At 39.3% G+C, this 25,601-nt stretch overlaps 1 protein-coding gene and 1 pseudogene across 4 annotated transcripts in view; both read right to left on the bottom strand.

The window, feature by feature from the left end:
* Positions 1-25,601, bottom strand: part of LOC133512938 (peroxidasin) — a 62,787-nt gene that overhangs the window by 33,990 nt on the left and 3,196 nt on the right. The window contains exons 2-4 of one of the 4 annotated variants that reach the window (XM_061843039.1): positions 9,672-9,743; positions 9,028-9,099; positions 2,912-2,983 (exon numbers count right to left, since the gene is read on the bottom strand). In XM_061843039.1, the coding sequence (XP_061699023.1) occupies positions 2,912-2,983; positions 9,028-9,099; positions 9,672-9,743 (216 nt within the window). Of the gene's footprint in view, positions 1-854; positions 1,100-2,911; positions 2,984-9,027; positions 9,100-9,671; positions 9,744-25,601 lie in introns of those variants that run through there. The other 3 variants (XM_061843041.1, XM_061843040.1, XM_061843042.1) reach the window with 3 other exon arrangements.
* LOC133513883 (5S ribosomal RNA) lies at positions 22,466-22,584 on the bottom strand (annotated as a pseudogene).

Below are 25,601 nucleotides of genomic sequence, written 5' to 3' on the forward strand. Positions count from 1 at the left end.
TCCTTGCAGAATTGTTTGAATTCAGCAAAAATGTACGGTTTTTGAGCATGAGCGGCTGTTTAACGTCATGCCACTGCATTTCAATTGGATTTACTGTAAGTCTGGACTTTACTTAAGGCACTCAAAAACCATTTGTTTTTGGACTTGCTTCTGTGTTTTGGATCATTTTTGTGGTGCAGAATCTAAATACTCTTCAGTTTGATGTCACAAACAGAAATAAACCTTAAGGATTTTCTGTTAAAGACCAGAATTTATGGGTCCATCAATCACAGAAAGGGTACCAGGCCCTGAAGGAGCAAGGCAACCTAAGACCAGCACACTACCTGCACCATGTTTGACTGTTGGTATGATGTTCTTTTCCTGAAATGCTGTGCTACATTTATGCTAGATGTAAGGAGATGCACATCTTTCAAAAAGTCCATCTTACATTTTGACAGTACACATATCCCCCTGAAACACTTGAAATGAATGAATGAATTGATTGACAGATGAACATCAGATGTTTTTTGTTTTTATCCAATTATTCAAGATCAAAATTCAACATTTATTTTCATTGTTCAAGACATGATATAAAATAAGAAATTCAGGTGCACTGAAAATATAGACTAAACGTAAATCCAAAAACATTGTTGGGGTGGAGCCTGATTGTTCAATGGAATAGGATAGGATAATCAATTCTAAAATAATATGATAGTGACAACCCTAAACAGTATCCTGATTAGATTATTGGCTTTATTTTAAAAAAAAAATGAATGAATGAAAAAACAAAAAACATGCTCCTTAAAAATTTTGCATGTTACACGAGTGGTATACGTCACTTACAATTAGACATCCACAATGGAAGTTCATCTTACATTTCAATATGTGTTGCATTTTCCAAATTAACTTCTTTGGCATTCATAAGACTGAAAAAACTCCATTCTCCTTGATTTACAGCCTCCCTCAGACTTTAGTAAGTTTGTGGACGCAATTCCCGGTTATGCATGGTGGGTGGGCCAGAAGTCTGGACTGGAGAATATGTGCATCCTGGAAGGTGCGCAAGACAGACGCATAAAAAAACCTAACCCTTTTAATCAGGAAAGCAAGAGACATAGCAGCTCTGGAAGAACAAGAAAAACAAATCATATACAAAATAATGCAAAATCAGATTAAATGACAAATTAAAAATTATGCCTTTAGTATGGTAGCTAAAAAGTTTCAAAGGGAAAATAACCTCACTTTATTAGCAGTTTGCTAAATTATAATTGCTGGTCAATGTTTTTCCACATATTTCAGATGTGTGCTCATGATTAGCTCAAATAAGATCAATACTGGCAGGTCATGTAGGAATTAGAACATACTGTATGTGGCCTCAGATCAACTACTGTATTACCCTTATTCCTAATTGTATTCCCATATTATAGCACGACGAGTCACTTTAAATTGTATTCATTCCTTGAAGTCAATGCAGTAGTCTATTGATCTAATGGGTATTCTAACTGCCCCAAATGCTAGAGGACAGCCTTTGCATAATTGTTAAAGTGTCCTGATGTTTGCTGTCGTACTCAGCATGTATGTTGTACTAGGGTGGCTCCAACTGCTGGAGACAAATTCCTTGCCTGTTGTTTACATACTTGGCCAATAAAGATGATTCTGATCTGATTCTGATGTGAAGTCAGGCTTTGGGATACTTACAGTATGTTGCCTTGTAGGATGCAGTCAAAAAATGTCTCTGTTATGTAATCTGTTGTTCCTTCCTTATATAACCCTATACTATTGTGAAACTCAAGGAATCTACTGGGCACAGAGCCTGCCGTTGGAATTGGATTTACTGAATTCGCCAGTTGTTCTGCATTAATACAACTAAGTGAAGTCACCAATTACAGTGGGTCTCATTTGCTGAGGAAATTGTTTATATTAACCACATTCATAATTGGGATGGTTAAAGTGTGTTTAACACTAGGCATTATCACAGTATATACATCCATCCATCCTTTTTCTGAGCCACGTATCCTCACAAGAGTCGTGGGACTGTTGGAGCCAATCCCAACTGTCATCGGGAAGGAGGCTGGGTACACCCTGAACTGTTTGCCAACCAATTGCATGGTACATAGAGACAGACAACAGCTGCACTCACAATCACACCTAGGGGAAATTTAGAGTCTCCAATTAATGCATGTTTTTGGGATGTGGGTGGCAACTGGAGTGCCAGCAGAAAACCCAAACAGGCAGGGGGAGAACATGCAAACTCCACACAGGTGTGACTGTGATTTGAACCCTGGTCCTCAGAACTGTGAGGTCAACGGGCTACAGACGTTGCAGTATATGCTGTACAATTCAATATAATTATAAAACCACTGATGAGCATTATTTTTTGTACAGGAGACAGATCTTATGTTTTGTTTCATGATTGGCAGGCACATTTTTACAGAAAACAAATGTTCCAAAAACTAGAGGGCTCTCAAGAAATGTACACAGCAAACAGCAGCGAAAGCTTGAGTAACAAAACAAAAAAAAAAGCTCAACATTATGAGGACACTGTCAGCAGCGCAGACACCATGCTACAAGCATGGGGGCTCGGGCAACGTAACTGCAAATCTGTCGTCCAGGCTAAAAGACATGCGAGTCATGCAAAAAGGGTCAGCGCGGCACACAAGGGTGGGTGCACACATGGCATGCATGGTGGAGGAGGGAAGATGAACAGGAGTGCGCATAGGGGGGAATAACCGCACTGACAGACAACTGAGCACTGCTATCATAAAAGCCTGCATGGTCATGGTGTGAAATAAATCATGAACATGTAGAACTTTTGATTCGTCATGATTTGTTGGAAGCAGCTGATATGGGGGTAGCGGGGACGGAGAGACAGTAAGCGGGAGGAGCAACAGTACGTAGGACAATGGAAAAGGTGACGAAAAAGTTGGTCACTTACAGTTGCTCAAGAGAGACAAGCCCCTTAAATGCTTGTCTGTCAATTGATTGGATTTCATTCTTGTACAAATAGCTGAAAGGAAAAATAACCAGTAACATTAGTAACACACTCAGACATCTGCATCATCAAAATATCGCCTGGTAGTTAAGAATGGTCTTGTGCAGTACGGTAGGCGAGGGTGGTGAAGGCTGTTTTCAATTCACACGCCTATAGTATCGTACTTAGAAATACGCAAATCAACGAAAACTGCTGCCAATCTACTTCTTTCACGGTTTGTTCTCTATTTAGCAGCAGACCACAGAGCAATTAGATACTGTGCACACCGCCGAATAATCACTTTACTTTCCGAGTGTTTATGTTCACAATACAAATGTAACAAACATTACAACGGCACAAAACAGCTGTTTATAAGGAACCACATTTGGTAACCACACACAGAGGCAGTAGATACAATGAAGGAAAACTATACTTAACAGATATGCCATTATAATAAGTATAAATGATAGAGCTAAACGTCCATAAAATCCATTCATCCATTCACTTTCTGTACATCTTATGCTCAAGTATTATTTTAAAAAGCCTACTATAGCAATATACTACAATCATTTTCCTGTTAAAATTTTGAAACACCAAGAATATCAACAAGAGCCCTTTAAAGTATAACAACAAATATGTTTTTAATGTCAAATTCTTTGGACTCCATCTCATCTTTTTTCTGTAGCAGAACCCCTTGACGTATTAATGTTCCCTCCTCCATTTTACATGACAAAAGAAATGTGATACAAGGAAAGCAATAGCTTCCAACTGTCTTTCATGTCCCCTTCTATATTTCCTTCATGAGTTTTATATGCCTTAGTACGAGTCGCTCCAGGCATTTTGGACAATGGAGGTGAGAGCAATACATCTGTAGTCATTTAAACTTTTCACAGCATGCCTTTTGGGGACAGGGATTATGACAGTTGATTTGAGCCAGGGTGGGACAAATACAGATCGAAGATTTTTGTGAACATCAAAACAAGCTCAACAGCACAAGCTTTGAGTACATTCCCAAGTACTCCATCCAGACCAGCCGCATCCCTTGGATTCAGGGATCTGAATGTTTGCCTGACCTCATACTCCTGTAAAAACAGTACCTGGATGACAGTGTCAGGAAGTGATGAATATTGTGATGTTATCCCTGATGTTCTGGTCTTTTCCTCAAAGTGCGCAAAAAAGCAGCTTAGCTCTTGTCTTAGCAATGCCTTGGTGTCAGGAATGATGGGTGAGCTGCCTTTGAAATTGGTGATTTGCTACACTCTCTGTCACATCCTCCTTGTGTTGCTGTTTGTAAGACGCTCCTCAAATTTCCTCTTGTAGGTCAGTTTGGGCTCTTTAAAACTCCTTTTCATGTCAGCTCTTGCTACTGCATAAAGAGCCTTGTCACATGATTTGAACACCCTATCACGAGCTCTGAGAAGGTTTCGGGTGTGTGCGGTTATCCAGGGTTTCTGATTGGGTTAAATCCAGATGTTTTTCTAGATTGTAACATTTTCTGTGCAACTTGAGATGTATACTAGCATTGTCTGTGTGAATTCCTCAAGGTCATGGTGTTCGATTAAGTCCCAATTTGTCTCTGCAAAAACAGCTTTGCAATTTAGGGGGAGCATCTGCAGGCCAGATGTTAACCTTTTTTTGGTGGGCTTATTTTCCTCTTGAAGAGGTCATAGATGCAGTGTATTTTCAGTAGATCATGGTATTTTAACAACTGACTATTACACCTACAGCAATTGAGAATACCCAAGTATAAAATAGGGCCCAACCGAACAGATTAATTGGCTGATTTATTTAAACAATATATATTAACTTCTTTTGGAGATGCTAAATGTTTACAACAACTTTAACAGGAGGTCACATTTCATCAACACTCAATATTTCCTTTGACATGAAGTCATGTTTCCTACAAACACTAATAAAAGAAAAATAAAAAAAATAAATAAAAAAACCCAACAACAAAACCTTTGACAGGGATGTACACAGTACCGGTCCACAGTCAAGCACTAATGTTACTCTATAAAAAAGGTACAACACGCAATTTATTAGTGTTAAGGTTTTACAAACGTCAACATGAATTTCTCACAAGGTTAATGTTAACCAGTAAACCTGTATTAATATCTAATCAATCAACTTGAATTCAAATGTTATGCAAATTCTTTTCACTGGGGTAGATTGCACTCACGAGAGTGCTTTCGAACGCGCTTGCATGAATTTCACATGCGAGTTTTAGTTGGTTATTTGAATTTGAGTTGCATGACAAACATTTGAGCATGAGACATATTTTAGTGTTTTATTTCAGTAATTCTGACTTCAGTGTGGTGGCAAGCCTCAGAGTGTGTCATGATCCTGCCACTTCAGCACGAGCTGTGCGGGTGTCCGCGCAGGTGCGCTGATGGGAAGGTGCACACCTGCGCCTCATGCAGCCTGATTTTGCTGTGGATTTATATGACCGCGATGACAACTGGCCGGCGCCAGTTCGTATGATCTTCATGTCCCATTCGTGTGCTCCGGTATCCCTGATTGAACCTGTGTGTACCGACCCTTGTCCATTCTCCAACCAACCTTGTAAGCCTGTCTCCTTTGATACTTCTACCTGCGTTGATTGTTCTCCCGTGTAAAGACTCCTGCCTGTCCGCTCATCTGCTCTCTTCGCCCGACGTCACAACTACCGCTGCTGCACCGGACTGCCTGCTCGATCCCCTACCTCTGCATATAATAAACGTGTCTCTTCTTCAACTACCTTGCGTCTTCCGAGTTCCTGCATTTGGGTCCTACCCCCCGATCCGATGGGACGTGACAGAGTGCTCATGTCACAGACAGGTATTTCCTTGTCTAAATCCTGTAATGATTAAATTAATCTGCAATATCTCACTGCAAGTTATTTCAGACACAATTTGTCATTTAAGACACACAAGATTTGCATCACAAATGCACTTCATGTGGATTCTTCTTTGGTGATTTCCAAGGAGATCTTTGGGTCAGCAGACTTAGCATGTGAAACAGGAACAAACATTTAACAATATGAATTATTTTGGGATTTAATCCAGGTTCGAATTAACACTCGATTCCCAACTTTAGTCACATTATATTATTTTACAACAAAGTAAAACTGGTGAAGACAACCAGTAATTATCATTTTTCCCCCAATAAACAGTGATGAATGGTTGTTCACTGTGAAAATAATGGACACTTCCCTTATTTCTGCTACAGTGATGTTATTGCAATTGAAAATATCCATCCATCCATTTTCTTCGCCGCTTATCCTCACGGGGGTTGCAGGGAGTGCGGGAGCCTATCCCAGCTGTCAACGGGCAGGAGGTGCGGTACACCCTAAACTGGTTGCCACTCAATCGCAGGGCACATTGAGACAAACAGCCGCGCTCACAATCACCCCTAGGGGGAATTTAGAGTGTCCAATTAATGTTGCATGTTTTTGGGATGTGGGAGGAAACCGGAGTGCCAGGAGGAAACCCACGCAGAGAACATCCAAACTCCACACAAGCGAACCGGGACCTGGTGCAATTTCATTGACTGGACTAAATATAAAATGTATATCTAAGAATTTCCTCACATTTGTTATGTGTTGTAATGTGCTAAAGTATGAATAAATCAGCAAAACCTCATTTGATTATGATTATTTTAAAAAGTGCTAAAATTGGCTGATCTGCCTGATGTTTTAATCTGTTGACCCCTAGTATAGGGATCATGTTTTACCTTTGCAGCTATAACAGAAGGTATTAGGACTTTCACAAGAGTGTGTGTGTGTGTGTGTGTGGGGATTTTCTCCCATTGAGCTAAAAGTGCATCAGAGGTCACTCCTGTTGAAAGACTCCCAATGTCTGTTTTAGTTAAACTTAAATGTTTGATAGGTTCTTCTGCACCATATTCATCCAACCATGCTTTTTGCATGGAACTGTGGTTGTTCATGAACAGAAAAGGACAGAGGTTCTCCAAACTGTTCCTAGAAAGTTAGAGGCACAGAATTGCCAAACTGTCCTGATATGCTAAAAAGATTTAAGGATAAAGATGGCGTATGTTGCATTGAAAAATTATGGATATGATGTTCCCTGCATTAATTGGAGACTCTAAATTGCCCTTAAGCGTGATTGTGAGTGCGAGTGAGTGAGTGTGTCTCTATGTTCCCTGTGATTGGCTAGCAATCATTTCAAGGTGTGCCCTAGCTCCTGCCCGATGATAGCTGGGATAGACTCCAGTACTCCTCTGAACCTTTTGAGAATAAGCAGCTCTGAAAATGGATTGCTGGTTGAACTTAATGAAAAATGACTGGACACAATTGATAACGTATTTTGCTGAATAAGGCCAGTATTTTTTTAAAGATATGAGTTCTACACAATGATTTCAAAATGTTCAAATAGTTAAATTCTAAAATTCACTTTACATATCTTCAATGTGATCTGTTCATGAAGGTAGTGGAGTGTGGATGTGGTTTAGATTAGGTTCAGTGGACACTGAAGTTGAAGGGGAGACCGGATTTAAAGAAGTGACGAGGTAGGGCTGAAGGTACCGTAAGCCCTCACCCACAGACCAAAAACATGAATAGGTAGGGGTGGATATTGAAGAAACACGGGAACACTCTACACTAACTACAAGGGTCTGTACAATGTGGACAGGTTTTCCATAAACTCTGCTTTAATGTTAGACATCTGTCATTAAAACAACTTATAAATAGCTACAACATTTAATTAAAAGGGTGAAGAGTGGGGACATACTGAATGATAGGACAGAACAAGAACTGAGACACTGGAGGGTCACTGACCTACAAAGACCGAGCGGGGAAAACATCTTTTTAACCTCTAACCCACTTAGTTCTACTGATCCAAAACATTAGCTGGAAAGTGCTATCTTTGGTACATTCACAGGCCAGTAGTTTCTGCTGACAGTTTAACTTTAAGAAGCATCAGTTTCTATAATATGTTACAGAAGCAGCAAAATACAGTATTTTACCAATGCACTAACGCATACATGAACAAACTAACAATGCAAAGGTAATACTTAGGAAACAAGTCTCTTCTAAGATGCATTGTGATGCAGATAGACAGGATTCCAACCATTTCAATAATTATTTTTCCAATGATCTATGCTTGGCAGAATTTTAAAAAATGTGGACCATAGAAACATGGAAGGCATTGTGGGGAGTAAGCAATACTTCCGTATCATACTATCCATAATAATACCTTTCAAAAGTTTGGTGTCAATTGGAAACCTTTGAATTGTAGTGTGAATAGAGTATACAACCACGTTTTCATGACAATTGTTAAATTATCTGAGTGACTACTTAACCTAGCACAATTAATTTGTCAATTGGCCATATCATGTGATGCAGAAGACAAAGCAGCTGAATCTGAACACATGATGAAATTTATTTTGTGTTTAGACTGTAGCTCTGTGGTTCTGAGGAAAGTGACCACCTCAATGTCAACCACATAATATCACGGAGCAGGTGCCGAAACTTTCTGCAGAGTGAACAAAGACTTGGGGGTGCAAAATCCCTTTGTTATTGATGTGAGTGATGTCTAAACTGATTTGTGTGTAATTACTAAAAAAATTTCAATAATTGTAAAACAAATGAAACACAGCTGTTGGGATTTTACAATGCTAAGAAATTTTTGCTGAAAAATATTATTTTTTTGTTTTGTTTTGATAAAATGGTAACAAGTCATTCATTCTACCCATGGAAATATGAGTGATTAGAAATGGGGTCTAAAAGTAGTGGATATCACATAGTAAGAAGACATGTTTAGGAAAAAAATGCATTGCTTCAATGCATATTATAATTAATTGATTTGAAACTATGAATCGTAATCAAATTGAATCTTGAGCTGGCTAACACCCCACCCCATCATTAAAAACACTATTTTGGTCTCATCAGAAAGAACATTGGTGGCTATGTTAAGTGCAGTGATTGACAAAGGAAGAGTTGGGTATTTAATGTTTTTGCTCACTTTGCAATCTGGCTGTCATTTATTGTCTCTTAAATTGCAAGTTTGGCATGTTATTTTGGATAGCTGGCACTCATTACATGACCTGGAAAGCAAATCAAGACTGGAATCAGGACAACTTACAGATATTTTAGGTTTTCAAGATCTTCAAATGCTCCCCTTGGGATTCTTCTTATATGATTGTTGTTTAGGAGGCTGCAAAGATATTAAAAAAAGGTTACAGCAAAGATATTATATATTTTGAGGTTACACATAGTATGTTCCGCACCAACTAGAGGTGGCATGCAGTATGATGTCTTAGATTAAGAAATAATGAGATTTTGTTTCACTTGTAATTCCATCAGAAGGTGTGTAGATTATTATTTGCTGGTTGTGTTCATTACGAAGCGTGACACACATTACACGATTACAGTTCAACTCATAAGTACTTTAAAACAAGAGGCATATGAAATCAAGAAAAAAAAACTAAGTTATCCAGCAACGTGATGATGTGGCTGTAGATAACCAGACAAAACATGTTTTGAGGTCTTCCCATTTTACCTTATGGAATTTTTTTTTAAACCCCAGTGAAGAATGTGTTTGTGCAATGCAAACATTACTTTGTCTGAAAGTGACAGTAGTCCTGATCGAGCATCTGAAGAAACATTTCTGACTGGCCATATTTCTCAAAGGTTAGTTACTTCCTTACAGCAAAAAAATACATACAGCCTTTCATGTTGACGACTCAAAAATTAATTTCTGAAAGCAAAATAAACATAGAAACTTACAGTGTGTTGAGGTTCTTTAATCGGCTAAATGATCCTGTTTGTAAATCCTTGATTTTGTTGAATCTTAGGTCCCTGCAAAGCAAAAGACAGTTGAAATTATACAAAATGCTACAAAAGGAAATATTAACAAAGAAATCATTATTCAGTCAAAAAGCCTCCCTGTAAAAGTACAGAAAACTGGCAGACTGTAGACATCTGCAGATGATGATGCTCACAAATGACCGGTTATGATCAACATCAAGGGAAATCAAGCACATTACTCATCTAACGAGAATGCATTTGTCAAGCTTCTTATTGTGAGTTAGCCCTATATAGCATTTGCCCCAAAGATAATGAGCACAAGGCTCATCAAAGCAGTCAATGAATTGCAGCATCCCTCTTGGTGACCCCTAATTTAAAAATGGTGCCTGATCCCAAAAGCAGAGAATGAAATGACACTAATCACTCCAGCTCGGACAACAAATAAAAAATGCTGAGCTTAAGTCTTACATAAAACTATTCTCCGTCTATTCTTTCTTTTCACTAAACTAAAAAAAAAAAACTCACAGAAGATCTGTTTCGGCATACTCGCAAAGTATAATGCTAAAAGACCTTTAGCCACCGTTCTTATTCATAAACATAATATTTTGAGTGACACTGTCAGAGGTGGTGTACTACTTTGACAATTTGGAATATTCATTATTGCAATTGTAGTTTGCAGTGGAGTTCTGCACTCTATTATACTGGAATTTAACTCATTTACATCAGTGAATGAATCTAATCCCAGGAATGTAAGTCAAATCTATTTGCCATTATTACCCAGCATTCTGGCATCTATGTGCCATTTCATGCGACAAAAGAAAGGCAATCCATTTTCTTATCCTAAGAAGGGTCGCGAGGAGTGCTGGAGCCTATCTCAGCTGTCAACAGGCAGGAAGCGGGATACACCCTGAACTGGTTGCCTGACCAATTGCAGGGCACATCGAGACAAAGAGCTGCACTCACAATCACCTCAAGGGGCAATTTAGAGTGTCCAATTAATGTTGCATGCTTTTGGAATGTGGGAGGAAACTGGAGTGCCCGGAGAAAACCCATGCATGCACGGGGAGAACATGCAAACTCCACAGAGGAGGGTCCGGGGTTGAACCCGGGACCTCAGAACTGTTAGACAGACGCTTTCCAGCTGAGTGCCGCCCAAACAAAAGGCAAATCTAAATAAACCTGTTAATGGAGTTTTGCGCTCAATAATGTCAGTAATAAAATGGGCCCAGTAACTAAATCAAAGAAATGTTTATAGGTCACTCTGTACAAACCCAGCCCCTACAGATATGGATTCAATCAGTGTGGCCCAACTTTTTTTGTGACTCTTGACTTGTTTCATTTAGAGCAAGTCGAGGGGTCCAGGGTGGCTGTCATAATTTATTTGGAAAGTTCAAAGGCTGTAGGAGTTAGTGGGTATAGTGTAGGTCAGGGGTCGGGAACCTATGGGCTAGCAAGCCATACCTGGCTCTTTCGGTGGTTGCGTATGGCTTGCAGAGCCCTCATAACGACATACTGTAAACAGCAGGGATGCTCAATGTGTCCATCGCGATCGACTGGTCAGCAGGAGGCAGGGTACACCCTGAGCTAGATGCCAGCCAATCACAGGGCACATCGCAAGGCAGTTTTGGTCAATTGTGTGACGGAGCGTATGGAAGTAGATTAGTGTCACCAAGATTTGAATTTGAAATGTAAAGTGAAGTCGGATTTCCATTTGAAAAGTAAAGTGAAATAGGATTTTAATTTGAAATGTAAAGTGATGACATTTTCAATAGTTGTATTTCATTGGAACTTTTCAATGTTAATAATTCAACTGGCTACAATTCGATGTCTGAAATTCACCGTCGGTGCCACTAGGCAGGGTTACTTCAGGTCAGAACTGAACACTCATCTAATACAGTTATCCTTTCTTAGTACGTGACGTCAAGTGACTAATAAAGCTTAAACTGGGATTGGCTGGGTGTTCTGCCTGGTTGCACAGATGGCGAATTTTACACAGCGAATTGTAGCCAGTTGAATTTCAGACAGGGAATTGTAGCTCGTTGAATTTCAGACAGCGAATTGTAGCACCTATTGAAAATGTGCTACTTTACGTTTCAAATTTAAATCCTGGTGACACTAATCTACTTCTATAGGGTTACGTCTTTTTTAAATTTATTTTTTTTAAAAAACATTTTGGCAGCACATGTTAACTTTCTCTAACAATGACCTAATGCACAGCTACACACTCTTCTTCTTAGTTTACCTTGCACCGGCCTCCTCCCCTCTTAAAGGGGTACACTCATAATTGTTCCATTACTTACGCAGCCTATCAATGTGGTTTATAATGACAGCGTGCTATGGACCACCCACCACCGGAATTATTTTTACATAAAGACATGCCTCTGTCTGCAAGCATTGTTGGCGTGGGGAAAAATGAAAATAAATCAAACCTGCAGACCAGCTGATTGTGAAAACTTGGAACGCACGTCCCGTCAAATAACACTCACTGCGGCGTGTGAGTATTCCAGTACTGACAGTGTTTGGTTGTACCTATGCATATGAAGAGTTTTTCTCACATTTAAAAAAAAAAGACCAACCTATTTTCACAAACAACGGATGGAAGTCTAAAAGGCTGCATGAAGTTTAATTTAATGACATAAGAAACAGATGACAAAGCCATCAACGAAGAAGTCGCATTAATCGTAAAAAGTACTTTTGTCACCATTGGTTAGCAACAGCATAATATTATTTAAATGAATTTAGAGAATTATTGTATTCTCAAAGTGTTGCTCTTACATAAAATGCACGAATACACTTGTACGGTATTTAGTTTTAAAAGTATTCTATGGTTCTTTTGGAATTACATTTTAAAATATTTGCCCTTATGGCTCTCTCAGCCTAAACAGCTCCCGACCTCTGGTGTAGGTGTTGTTTCTTGAAAGAATACATTTCAAAAGTTGCCAATCACTGTACTAAGAACAACTGAATTTTTAAAGCAAAGCCACAACCATGTGTTGCGTCATCAGGCGGATTAGAGTGTATAATCAACATCAATCTGTCAAACGTGTTAAAAGTGGTGGAAAAAATAAGGTATCACTGCAGGGTGAAGAAGAGCACCACCCTCAGGAAAACAAGGCCACAGGTCCAACAAACAGTGTGCTCGTCCCGGGCATGCTGAGACAGCTGTCCGCCTACCAGCCTCCAACCTCTGAGGGATGAAGGCATGCAGAGAACTACATGCAGGTTCAAGCAGCGCCGATTTAACACACACACGTCTTGAAGTTATATATGATGATTGAATGTTTGAGCACAGATTTATTTTCATTTATGTTGCCCCAAGTCACAACAAAGTGTATCTTGACCATACTGACTAGAATTTAGGAGGATGTTCATTTACTACCAGTTCTTTAAGATATGTTATTTGAGAATGATAAAAACAACCCTGTGCTTTAACAAACTGTACATGCATGTCCATTTCTATGTACGAAATGGAAGTTGCTTTTGTCCACCCCGACCCCCACTCTTTCAATTGCGAAGATTGTTGAGAAAGTTACTTTTAATCAACTAAGCAATTTCTTTAAATTAAATGGACTTTTTGACAAATTTTAATCGGGTTTCTGAAGTCATCACAATATAGAATCTGCTCTTACCAAAGTGCTTAATGATACAACAGTCACTCACATTTGAAAAATGTACAGGTGTGGTCAGTCATGCCCACAGATAAAGTTGCGGGTGTGATTAGGGATGGAATCGGAGGACCTTAAAAGAACTTACTGGATTAATATAAAGGTGGAAATTCTGGTCTTGTTGGATCTCAGTGCAGCTTTTGACATGGTATATCATAATACTGTGGTACCTCTACTTACGAACGTCTCTAGTAACGAAAAATTTAGGTTACAAAATGCCTTCTTGGAAAAATATTGTCTTTAGTTACAAAGGAAAATTCAGGATAAGAAAGGAAAGGCTCTTTAAATGTAAGATTTGGTTCTACTTACGAAAAATCCATGCGACGAAATGACTTCCAGAGCTAATTAATTTTGTCAGTAAAAGTATCATTGTATACTCCTGAACAAGTTGGAAATGTGTGTAGGACTAAATGTAAAAAATGTTAAATGGTTCAGGTCCTACATGAAGGAAAGGACTTATTTTGTAATCGTTGGAAGTGTTCAATCTCAAAGAATGGCAATGACGTTTGGGATCCCTCAGGGGTCAGTTAGACTCCTCTTGTTCAACCTGTATATGGTACTCTTGGGTAAAATTCTTCAGAACTTTAATTTTGACCATCAAAACTATGCAGATGAAACAGTTATATTTAGCAGTGTTTCCAGAGGACTACCATTCAACTGAGGTGTTGTGTCACTGTCTAGAACAGATAACTGGATGAGCCAAAATTTTCTTCAACTAAACCACAACAAAACTTAGACAACGGTTTTTGGCAATAAAGAAAAGAGAATTGCTGTTTAGTAAATGACTGGACTCACTGTCTTTAGAAACCAAAGACCAAGTCCGAAGACTTGGTGTTCTGATAGATTCTGACCTGATTTTCAACAGTCATATGCCTTTTACCATTTCAAGAACCTGAATGAAGGTTTGGATGTGTCAAGCGGACCAGCTCATAAAGAGAAAGAAAACTTGGGTTTTGACCAGAACAAAGAAGTCACAGCATATCACTCCAATTATTAAGTCTTTAACAAGGCTTGTAGTCAGCTTTAAAACAGATTTTAAAGTTCTGCTACTGGTCTATAAATCACTAAATGGTTTAGGTCCTGAATACATGAAATAAATGCTAATGAAATATAAACCCAGTTGGGCTCCGGGAACTACAGACTCCGGTCAATTAATGGAGCACAGAGTCCAAAGCAAACATGGTGAAACAGCATTTCTCTATTATGCTGCACACAAATGGAATAAGCAGTCAACAGAAGTGATGCCAGCCCCAAGTCTGAATGTTTTTAATTCAGGGTTAAAAACCCTTCTTTCATCTCATGCTGTTTTTCCTTTTTTAAATTATATTTCATGCACTGTACGCTCTTTTAATTGTACTTTTGTCTTATTCATCTTTTCTTTTTAAAAAATATTTCTTAATTTGAAATGATTTTAATATGATAAAGCACATTGCGTTACCTTATGTACGAAATATATATTTGAATACATTTGCTTTGGTTTCCATTGACGTATACAAATGGGCGTGTGCCTGTTTGTGGACTTTACATTTGAGTCAGGATGAATCATCAGAGCTTCTGCTGGTTAGAGTCTACTAGGGATTTTTTTTTTCAACTTCTCATGCACAAGTATTCACAGAATTAATCAACATAATCGACAGAATTCGGAACAGTGAATCTATTAATCAATTATGCCCATCTACCCTTTGCACTACAATGATTACAGTGTGTAACCTCGCTTTCCTAAATGTTACACAATTAAGTGAAGCAGGGGTGCTATGTTAATGTCTGTGACAAATTAGTTTAGCCTTCACCTAATTTTTAAGCTATCATTTGAAGAAAAAAAAAAACGATAAGCATTTCCTGTCAAAGGATAGATTGAGATATGATATGCGATAGGATGTCAAAGGAATCCATCCATCCGTTGATTTTTTTTAGCTGCTTATCCTCACAAGGGTCATAGGGAGTGCTGGAGCCTATCCCAGCTGTCAACGGGCAGGCGACGGGGTATACCATGAACTGGTTGCCAGCCAATTGGCACATGGAGATACACAACAGTCACACTTACAATCATATCTTGGGGCAATTTAGAGTGCCCAATTACAATGTTGCATGGTTTTGGGATGTGGGAAGAAACCGGAGAGCCTGGAGAAAACCCACGCAGGCACGGGAAGAACATGCAAACTCCACAAAGGCGGGATCAAACCCTGGACCTCAGAACTGTGAGGCCAACGCTTTATAGCTGCTCCACCGTGCCACCTGTCAATGAAATGTAATATAAAAAAAAAAAAAAAAAAAAATCTGTAAAAATGTTTTTGATATTGAAGGCTGTGTGAATGAAATTTCATTGTTGCAATAGCTGTATTTTCCTGTAGACAACTCTGAATCTTTTCCAGCTGCATGTTGTTGACAGCCGGATGGAGTTTTAAGGTCTCACTTGTCTTTGGGATAAGAATGACTAATACGGGAGTCGTGAACTAGAACTATTATTGGTGAAGATATTCGAACCAGTATATCCCATGAGTGCAAACATACTTGCAGGGAGTGAAATGTATTCTCCAATCATGTTGGCACATTACAGTTCATCATGTTCATCACTTTATCAGAAAAGATTGTGGTGTCTGCTAACATCAGGTCAGCAACCATGACCTAGAAAAAACGATTTGTTTGGGGGAAAAAATAATGCTGAAAGCACACGTTCATTTAAATCAACTAAGCCAACAAAGAATCAATAGTGATTTCATCAATGCTTTGAATAAGCACGAAAAAAAGGATTGCGGACGTTGATCTGTTAAGCTAATTTGTGATCATTTACTTTAGCTGAATACAGAAAACAAAATAATGCAGGAAGATTATGTTTAGTAAATATTGATTGAGACATTCCTCAGTTCTGAGTGGCCCAAAATATACTGGGTTGTTGTCACCAGGTTGAAATTTGCTGCAAGATGTATTAATTACTCATGAGAATCAATCATAATTAAAATGAGCGCTGTACCAAGGTGGATTCTGACAGACAATTTGGGGCACACCTCAAACAAAATCACTAAAAATGAACAGTGAGTCCGTAATGAGGAAAACTTGGCAATGAAACAACAAAAGCACAAGAACTATGTAGAGATAATGATGGAATCTAAAATTTTAGCCATAGTACGGACTGACTGTACATGAGCTGCTGCAGCTCCTCACTATTATCGCATCAAAATATAATGAAAACAACGACCTATCTAGATCGGGCAACACTGACAATCTGCTTGCAGTCTTTTGGGAACACTGTGCCAGTATTAGATGAAGATAGTGGTCTAGTGAGTGCATTGAGGTGATTTCAGGACAGTTGAGTCTGGATGCACTCAGGAAAATTGGAGTACTTAATGTCCAATCTGTTTAACATGGCAGTAAAGACACACTGGTGTTGAATATTGAAAGGATTACAAAGATGTAGGAAGTTACAGAAACAACTGTCATTGGGTTAAGCCCAAATTCTATCTAAACAATGTACAGTATAATAAAACACAAATAACCCAAAGGTCAAGTAATGGGAGTGAACGATGCATTGTGTGTGGGTGTATGCACTGTGATGTGCACCCAGCAGGAATCAGAACCGGATGAGTCTTTGACTCTGTATGAGGATTGACTGACTCACAGTCTGGGTCGGTTGATTGTTCGTTCCATCCATCCATACCGCTTATTTGTTTAGGGTCATGGTGGGCTGGATCCTATCCCACCACAACCATTCACACACACTTGCAAAAATCAGGGTGGACATGTGATGTAATTCTTCATCCTTGAGGTATTTTGACAAAATACTGTATTTCACTCACGTTATTAGGTCATGCCATGGTGGACAACTGGTTAGAGCATCTGCCTCACAGTTAGGGGTAGGGTTATGAGGACTGGGGTTCAACTCCCGGCCTCACCTGTGTGGAGTTTGCATATTGTCCCCATGCCTGCCTGTGTTTTCTTCCAGTATTCGGGTTCCCTCCCACATCACAAAAAATCTGTGGTAACTGCAGACTTAATTGTCCGTAGGTGTGAATGGTGCTGCAAATGGTTGTTTATATGTGACCTGCGATTGGCTACCAACTACTTTAGGGTGTACCCCGCCTCCAGCCAAAGATAGCTGCTCTGCTCCAGCACACCTGTGACCCTTGTGAGGATAAGCAGTATGCAAAATGGATAGGTGCATTTCCAAACATGGATATTTTAGCTCACTTATGACTTGAGAATACACAGTGCAGTAAATTACAGATGTTTTGCACACACACATACACACACAGGAAGATGAGAATTTGAACCTTCACTTTTTCCATCCATCCATCCATTTTCTTAGCAGCTTATCCTCACAAGGGTCGCAGGAGTGCTGGAGGCTACCCCAGCTGTCAACGGCCAGGAGGCAGGATTGCCAGCCAATCGTAGGGCACATAGAGACAAACAGCCACACTCACAATCACACCGTGCCCAATTAATGTTGCATGTTTTGGGGATGTGGGAGGAAACTGGAGTGCCCGGAAAAAACCCACGCAGGCACGGGGAGAACATTCAAACGCCACAAATGGAGGGCCAGGATTGAACCCAGATCCTCAGAACTGTGATGCCAACGCTGTCCAGCTGCACCACCTTCCCGCGCCTTCACTTTTTATTTTGTAATTTTTTAAAACTGATGTTCATGCTGATTTAAAAAGAAAATCTGAAGTTACTCATTACTTGTGTAATTATTTCACAGTATACTTTTTACTTTACTCAAGTACATTTTTGGGAGGACTACTTTTTGAGTCAATTGATATATTCACTGTATTTATTTAGAGTGTTAGTCTCACAGTTCACAACCTGGCCCACCTGTGTGGAGTTTGCATGTTCTCCTTGTTCCTGTGTGGCTTTTCTCCAGACACTCCGGTTTCCTTACACATCCCAAAAACATGAGTTAATTAGAGGCCCCCAAATTTCCCTTTGGTGTGATTGTGAGTGCGAATAGTTGTTTGTCTCCATGTGCCCTGCGATTGGCTGGGAACCAGTTCAGGAGAGCTGGAATAAGCTCCAGCACTCCTGTGACCCTTGTGAGGATAAGCGGCTAAGAAAATGAATGAATGAATGAATGAATGGTTGGTTGGTTCATTAATTCATTTATTTGACAATTATCCAAAAAGATTGATCATCTACAGGGGTGCTCAATGTGTCGATCGCGATCGACTGGGGCAGTCTTGGTCGATCGTGGGACGGAGAGCCAAAAAAAAAAAAAAAAATGTCAGCCAAATGTTCCCTCAGAAGAGTCTCTGCTAGGATGAAAGGAAAAGTTTATAAAACAGTAGTGAGGCCAGCCATGATGTACAGATTAGAAACTGTGGCACTGAAGAGACAACAGGAACCAGAACTGGAGGTGGCAGAAGTTCTTGCTCGGAGTGAGCACGTTGGATAAGATTAGAAACGAGCTCATCAGCCAAAGTTGGATGTTTTGGAGACAAAGTTAGAGAGAGCAGACTCCGATGGTTTGGACTTGTTCAGACGCGAGAGAGTGAGTATATTGGTAGAAGGGTGCTGAGGATGGAGCTGCTAGGCAAAAGAGTGAGAGGAAGACCAAAGAAAAGGTTGATGGATGTTGTGAGGTAAGATATGAGAACAGTGGGTGTTAGAGAGGAGGATGCACAAGATAGGCTGAGATGGAAAAAAATGACACGCTATGGTGACCCCTAACAGGACAAGCTGAAAGAAAAAGAAGAACAAGGTGCTCAAATATATGCAGATGAGAAGCATTACAAAAGAGGTTTATTAAAGTACTTGCTTACACCCAAACAATGAGAACATCTGGACGCTACCCAGTCCTAGATCTGAAAACCATGTGTGAACCTCTTCTCCTTTCCTGTTCATGGTCAAGAAAGTTGTTTAGCTCTGTGACACATGCCCAAGTACACTTTATCACAGACTGTGTTGATCCAGGACTATATGACTCAGAGTTAAACAAAAACATATAAAATAAAAATGGAAGAAAACTCCTTAACCCACGTGTTGCACGTGTTTAATTTGTTCAAAATAAAACGAAGAAACATGGAGAAAAGTACTATATTTCCTACATTTTGCTTTATCAAAACCGTCCTCTGTTTGGCTACATGACCCCTTTTACTCTTATTCCCCTCTGGCAATATTTGCCACCTTTTTCCCCTACTGGACTCAAAGTCTTGCCACTTACAGAGCATCAGATATGTCACACAGTAACTAGACCAGGGGTGCTCTTTTCATTTTTTACAGTACGTATGTGAATTGTGCCATTGGGTGTAACAACCAGTCATCCCTCATTCATTGAATCATATTGCAAAATGCCACAAACTGAATAGCTATCCGTTATACTTTCATTTTGCATTGGATTTTCTTGTATTTTTTTGCACGCAATGCAGAATACCTGTGAAGAGACTACATCAGTGGTGCACAATTGTGCATGCGTGCACTTTAGAGGGAACATTGGATGACGTCTTTTTTTTTTTTTTTTTTTTGGCATGCCGTCCCGCGATCGACCAAAACTGCCTTGCGATCAACCGGTCAATTGCAATGGACGCTTTGAGCACCCCTGGACTAGACTGAGCTACTGTAAAGCGCCATTAAGTTATGTTATGAATGTGCACTGTACTTCTCAGTTTTGTAAAAAATAAATAAAACATTGTCACACTTTTGACAGTACTCAAAATTAACAGAAACACACTTCAAGGTAAATGTCAATGTTAGGAAGGCTGGTAAATCTTGCTGATTTGCGCTGTTCTTTTCACTTTTGACTCTTGAGCCCAAGTGGCATTTTCGGGCGCTCGCCTTGCATTTCACCATGAAATACTTCCACACTACACCTTTTTATATTTTTTTCCCCCCTCAGTGTGGCAGAGGAAACAGTTTTTCAAAATAACCAAAATTCTTACAGATTTATTTTCAGAATCAAATTCAATAGAAGGCACATGGTGGACGACTAGTTAGTAGATTTTCCTCACAGTTCTGAGGACCCTGGTTAAAATCCACCCTCACATCTTCATATTTGCATGTCCTCCTTGTGCCTGCGTGGCTATTCTCCAGGTATTCCAGTTTACTCCCAAGTCCCCAAATCATACATCGTATTTTAATTAATGTGTCAAAATTGCTAGTAGGTGTGAGTGTCCGCCTTTCTCCTGCAGTTAGTTGGGAAAGGCGATAGATACCCGAAACCCTAGTGAAAATAAGTGGTGTAGAAAATGGATGGATGGAAATTTAAAAAATAAAAGTTTGCAACAATATTCCCCAGCTGGATGATTGCTGGAAGGGGGAGTGTAGTTCTTTCAACAACTATTTTGGGCCCAATCTCGCTGTACAAATTAGCAAAGCTTTGGGGATTTCTGGCTTTGCATTCCATAATGTTGCAGAGAATGAGTGCTTCACAAAGCCTGACTGCAGCAAGTTTCAAACAATGGAACCACACTTTCTAACCCTGAATCATTATCACTCAGTCAGACCAGTCCACTGTTTTGGGCCAGAGAGGGACATTAAGACACTTGATTCAACAAATATTTTAAGCCAGTCCACACCTCTGCAAATGTTTCAAATACATGGCATTTTCCGTAGCAATTGATAGAATTGTACTGATAAGCACATATAAAGTATGTATCCCCACTGGTTAAGCTGCAAAATGGAGCTTCTGCCAATTGTCTTCAGTATCGCAAGGCTATTGAAAGTCATGACATGAACAGCTTTGTTGTATTAACACAAACAGCGTTATTTTAAATGTCTTCACAATTTTAACTAACAAATTATTTACAGTAGCTGTAAGCCCTCATATTACATAAGAAAATAAATTGTAATGATATTGTAGTTTGGTTTTAACAAAGTATTACCTGCCACATTTGGTCCAATTTAAATTTCCCATTTGGTCTGGACCTTTTGTGTCAGTATGAAAAAAACAAGTGAGTCCTGGGGCACATCAAACAACTGTGCAGAGAGCTATAGTAGTTTTCGAGGTGGTCGTGGTCCACTTCCAAACACAATCAGTGTGATTCAGTTATCGTGTGTTTGGGGTGAGACTATGAACGGGCCTCGATCCAAACAAACAATTCAATAACCCATAGTTTATAACCAGGGTAACTGTTCTAAGTCATACCTGATTTGCCGCCCTCAATATGAAAGACAACCCTCCAACAGAGGAATCTTGACAACCAATAGGATGGTGTCTTGCAATGCCCCATCGCCTCCCTTGCTTGCCGTTGTCAACATTTATTAATATGCACAAACCAATGTTTAGTAAAAGTTTAAGAGCATGATTCGACAGAACACTGGCGTGGTTACATACAAACTTTAGTGCTCACACTTACTGGAAACATAAGGTTATATTGCCTGCTTGCGAGGCGTATTCAAAATATGTGAAGATATATATGTAGACCTTGGATTCTCCGCCTAAAATCTCATTCGCTATTTGTATTGACAGTAAAGAATGACTCCTGTTTCAGAATTGAACCATTATTCCTTCTACTACTATGAAATAATAGCCCAATGAATGAAAAATCCAATTTTATTATTTGAAAACTAGCTATTAACCGGGGGAAAAAAAAAATACGCTGGCAAATTTGGGCTGATGTGTAGCTTCCACGTTTCCCTCCAGAAAAGTTTGACATGGATATAATTAACTAGGATTCCTTGAGATACCGTAGGCAAAGGTAGAAGCCTGTGTCCTATTTTGCGTCAGTGCTCTATATCCTTTGCTGGCTTGAACCAAGCTGCTGCATTTGTAGCTAGTTTGCTGGCTTACCTAGCCTACTGACCATCTGGTCAGACCCATCATCTTTCATGCTGTTGAATCAACTTCTTTCCATTCATTCAGCTGTGGTCACAGTCTACCTCAGCAATGGTTTCTTTTTGGCTTTGGTTGTGGCCCTGGCATAAATATCCATGTAACACAATGATGCTAGGCTAATTGACACCTCTTTCCATTTTTTTTGGTTAAATAAAACAATGCAGTGATTTTGGTGGAGCTACACTGCGTATTTAAGTCCAAATGGTGTCGGCTAAAAATTGTGACATATTTTGTTTCCATTTTTTATAGTGTAGACATTGCAGTTCTTGTGAGAATAGAGTAAGTAGTGTGTTACCCTTTAATTCAGCATTTCTCTTTTTCGTCATTGGACTGGAATAATGAGAAGCTTACAGCACCTGATATTCCCAGATGATCTCCCATGCATGTACTAACCAGGGCCAAACCCGCTTAGCTTCTGAGATCTGACGAGATTGGGCGTTTTCATGGTAGCATGCCCGTAAGCTAACTGCAAAGCGAATACAAGGTCCAATAAATACCACACGTGGCGCATGCAGCAGACACATTGTCAAACTAAAATATTCCTCCTTCTGATGTTGCAATTTAGCATTGTATAAAATGCCTCATTCGCAGATGTAGTGTATTTCGGGAAATAAGGAACTCGTATAAAACCTACTTGGGTTGTGTATTTCATGTTGGATGGGTGGAGAGGAACTCCAAAGAGTCAACTATTGGTACGCAATCAATAAAACGTCACTTTTCCACGTTATTTTGAGTTCATGTTTTAATATTCTACATGTGGCGTCAGTACAAATTCCAATTGTTTGTTATAGTTTATACGTACATAAAAGTCCTTCAACAAAATAATCATGCTACCATAAATAGTTAAGATCTTATTTATTTACACAGCTGGGATAGGCTCCAGCACTCCTGCAGCCCTTATGAGGATAAGGGGCTAAGAAAATACATAGATTGATGAATCAATGAAAAAAAAAGGGATAATGTCATCAAAATACTTATAGACGATGTTCGGCTTTAATGTAAATGTGGCTTTTGTTCTGTGCACCCAAAAAACAAGGTGGAATCCAATGAACCCTAGGGGTTCCTTGTGTGGGGGCTATATGTTCTATGAAACCAATACAAAGCCCCCCCCCCCCCCCAAAAAAAAAAAAAAAAAGATCACCATCCTATGCGACTGCAACTAACTATACAAAGTAATTTAAAAAGCCACAACTGATTCTAAAGGTCATTTCACCAGAAGCCCAGCACAAATATTAAAACAGCCAATCTAATGTTGGAGGATGACATAATTTCCTCAAAGTCTTTGAGAAACTAGACAGATGTGATTATTATTAGAGAATATAATTTTAAAAAAATTAAATCTCAGCCATGCAAACACCAAAGGCATGAGGGGGGAAAAAAAAAAAAAAAAAAAAATCATTGTGGGGGACTCCTTGGGCCCCCACAGACAATATTTTTGATTTTAACAAATTAAATAATTTGCAAGACTCTGAAGAGTACGATACAGCAAAATAAATTTTCAAGCATACAAATATTTATTTACAATGCTCAACTAATTCATAAAAAAACTAAGACATAAAAAAAAATAATAATTCAATTCAGCTACAAACTTTAAAGGCTAATACCAAAAGCAAGCAAGTCAGTTGATTCTGTGTTGTTATAATCTTCAACATCGTTTTGTCACTTTATACATTTAACATTAACATCCGTAAACTAATTAGATCATTGTAGGCACATTTCCTAATTAATACAAGATGGAGTAGTGGATCAACTCGTCGTCGATGTTACGTGTGCAGTGTGTAAGCTGTGATGCACGATGAATATCAATTAAAAACATAGATAAAATCTATATAAAATATGAATGCACAAATTTTGTTTGTATGCACATTCAAAACTCCCCAAATTAACTGAATAGTGTTTTCTCAAGTTATATGGTGACCAGAAAAATCCAAATACCACAATGCATGAAAGCTGTTGTTTTTGTTTATCTAAATGTAAACATGAGTAGTAGTGTGCTGTTGCCTTCATGGTAACGACGAACTTCCCAACACGGCCACTACTGACGCACAACAATAATATTATCTAGTGATAATGGCTACAGTATGTCTGGATGTGGAAGACGTGTGACGTCATCTGAGTTTGTGCCATTGGACCTTTCCGACCTGTCAATCACTCGCACAATAATAGCCAATTAGATAGCCTCATTGTCTTAACCCCTGGCTTGACACGCCCATCTTGTCATCACGTCCCACAAACAATGCTGGTTATCAGTCGAGTGCGCTTTGAAAAGTTAATGTTACGGAGAAAATGGTCTTCATTTGCAATTCTGATGAAAAATATCCTGCTAGGTTACAAGGGGCCCGGTTTATTCATTTTCCAAAGCCTAAAACACAGTTGACCAAGTCTCTACGATGGATTAAGGCTCGCGGAAGTGCGCACGTACAACTAAGTGTGGACAATATCAACAAACACAAGGATGTATGTTCGAAGGTAAGTGAGAGAGAAGTATCTTCTCTGAGTTTGATTTAATTATTATCAGTGCTTTATACATTGCAGGAGAATTTGTTAGCATATCAGTGACCGGCTGAATGAAGTGTCTAATGTTTTATGCCAAAGAGTCGGGTTAGTGATACTAAATGTGCGATGTCATGCAAGATAAATGTCTATTTGCCTATTTATATCACATTGGACTTTTAAGAGAGAGCACTGGGTTCCATTACAAGCAAGTCAAACGAATACACCCAGTCACTTATGAAGACTACAATGATATTACTTGGGATCTTTCCAAGTAAAAAGTACTCACCCTGCTTTGCATGCGCATGACGATTACACTATTTTATCCTGCTGGATTTCAATATGAAGTTTCTGAGGCGTCAAACTTTTTTGCATCAATCGCCAACGTTTCCCTCTACCTCTGACATTGCGTCCTGCTCCGTCCAAAATCTTAATTTTGTGTACATATCCTTCTGTGAAATAGTTGAGACCTCTCTGTAGAACCCTCTTGGACAAGTCTGGTGCATATGGCGAAAAACATCCCACAATGTTACTGGTAATACGTGATAGAGAATCCACTTCAAGCCTGTTCTGTTCAGTCGCCATTTTGGAAGATTGTGGGAGATGGCAACTGTCGCTAAGGGGGGCGGAGCTGCATATTGCCAGTCGGAAAGGTCCATTGATTGGTGAACTAGACATAAAGGTTACTTGCGTTTGAACTGGATTGGCGCAAACAGCGTTCCGATGCAGAAGTTAAAATTGTATTCTCGTGCATGAAATAGTAAGCAAAAATTGATCAATAAAAGGAACGAGTGACATTTAGATCAATGTAACTTCAATCATTGAAAGTAAAAGTACCATTACTTCTTAACAGTAGCTTTATTTCTGGTTTCGTCAACTCCTCTAACCTACCCAAACCAGGTCCGAGCATACAGGAGGAAAGTTAGGCCACATTAGTCCACCGTGGAGTAATATTTACAATTATATCAGTGGGAGGTCTGCGGAGGT

Source organism: Syngnathoides biaculeatus, chromosome 15, assembly GCF_019802595.1.
Source record: "Syngnathoides biaculeatus isolate LvHL_M chromosome 15, ASM1980259v1, whole genome shotgun sequence".
In the NCBI taxonomy this organism is placed as follows: domain Eukaryota; kingdom Metazoa; phylum Chordata; class Actinopteri; order Syngnathiformes; family Syngnathidae; genus Syngnathoides; species Syngnathoides biaculeatus.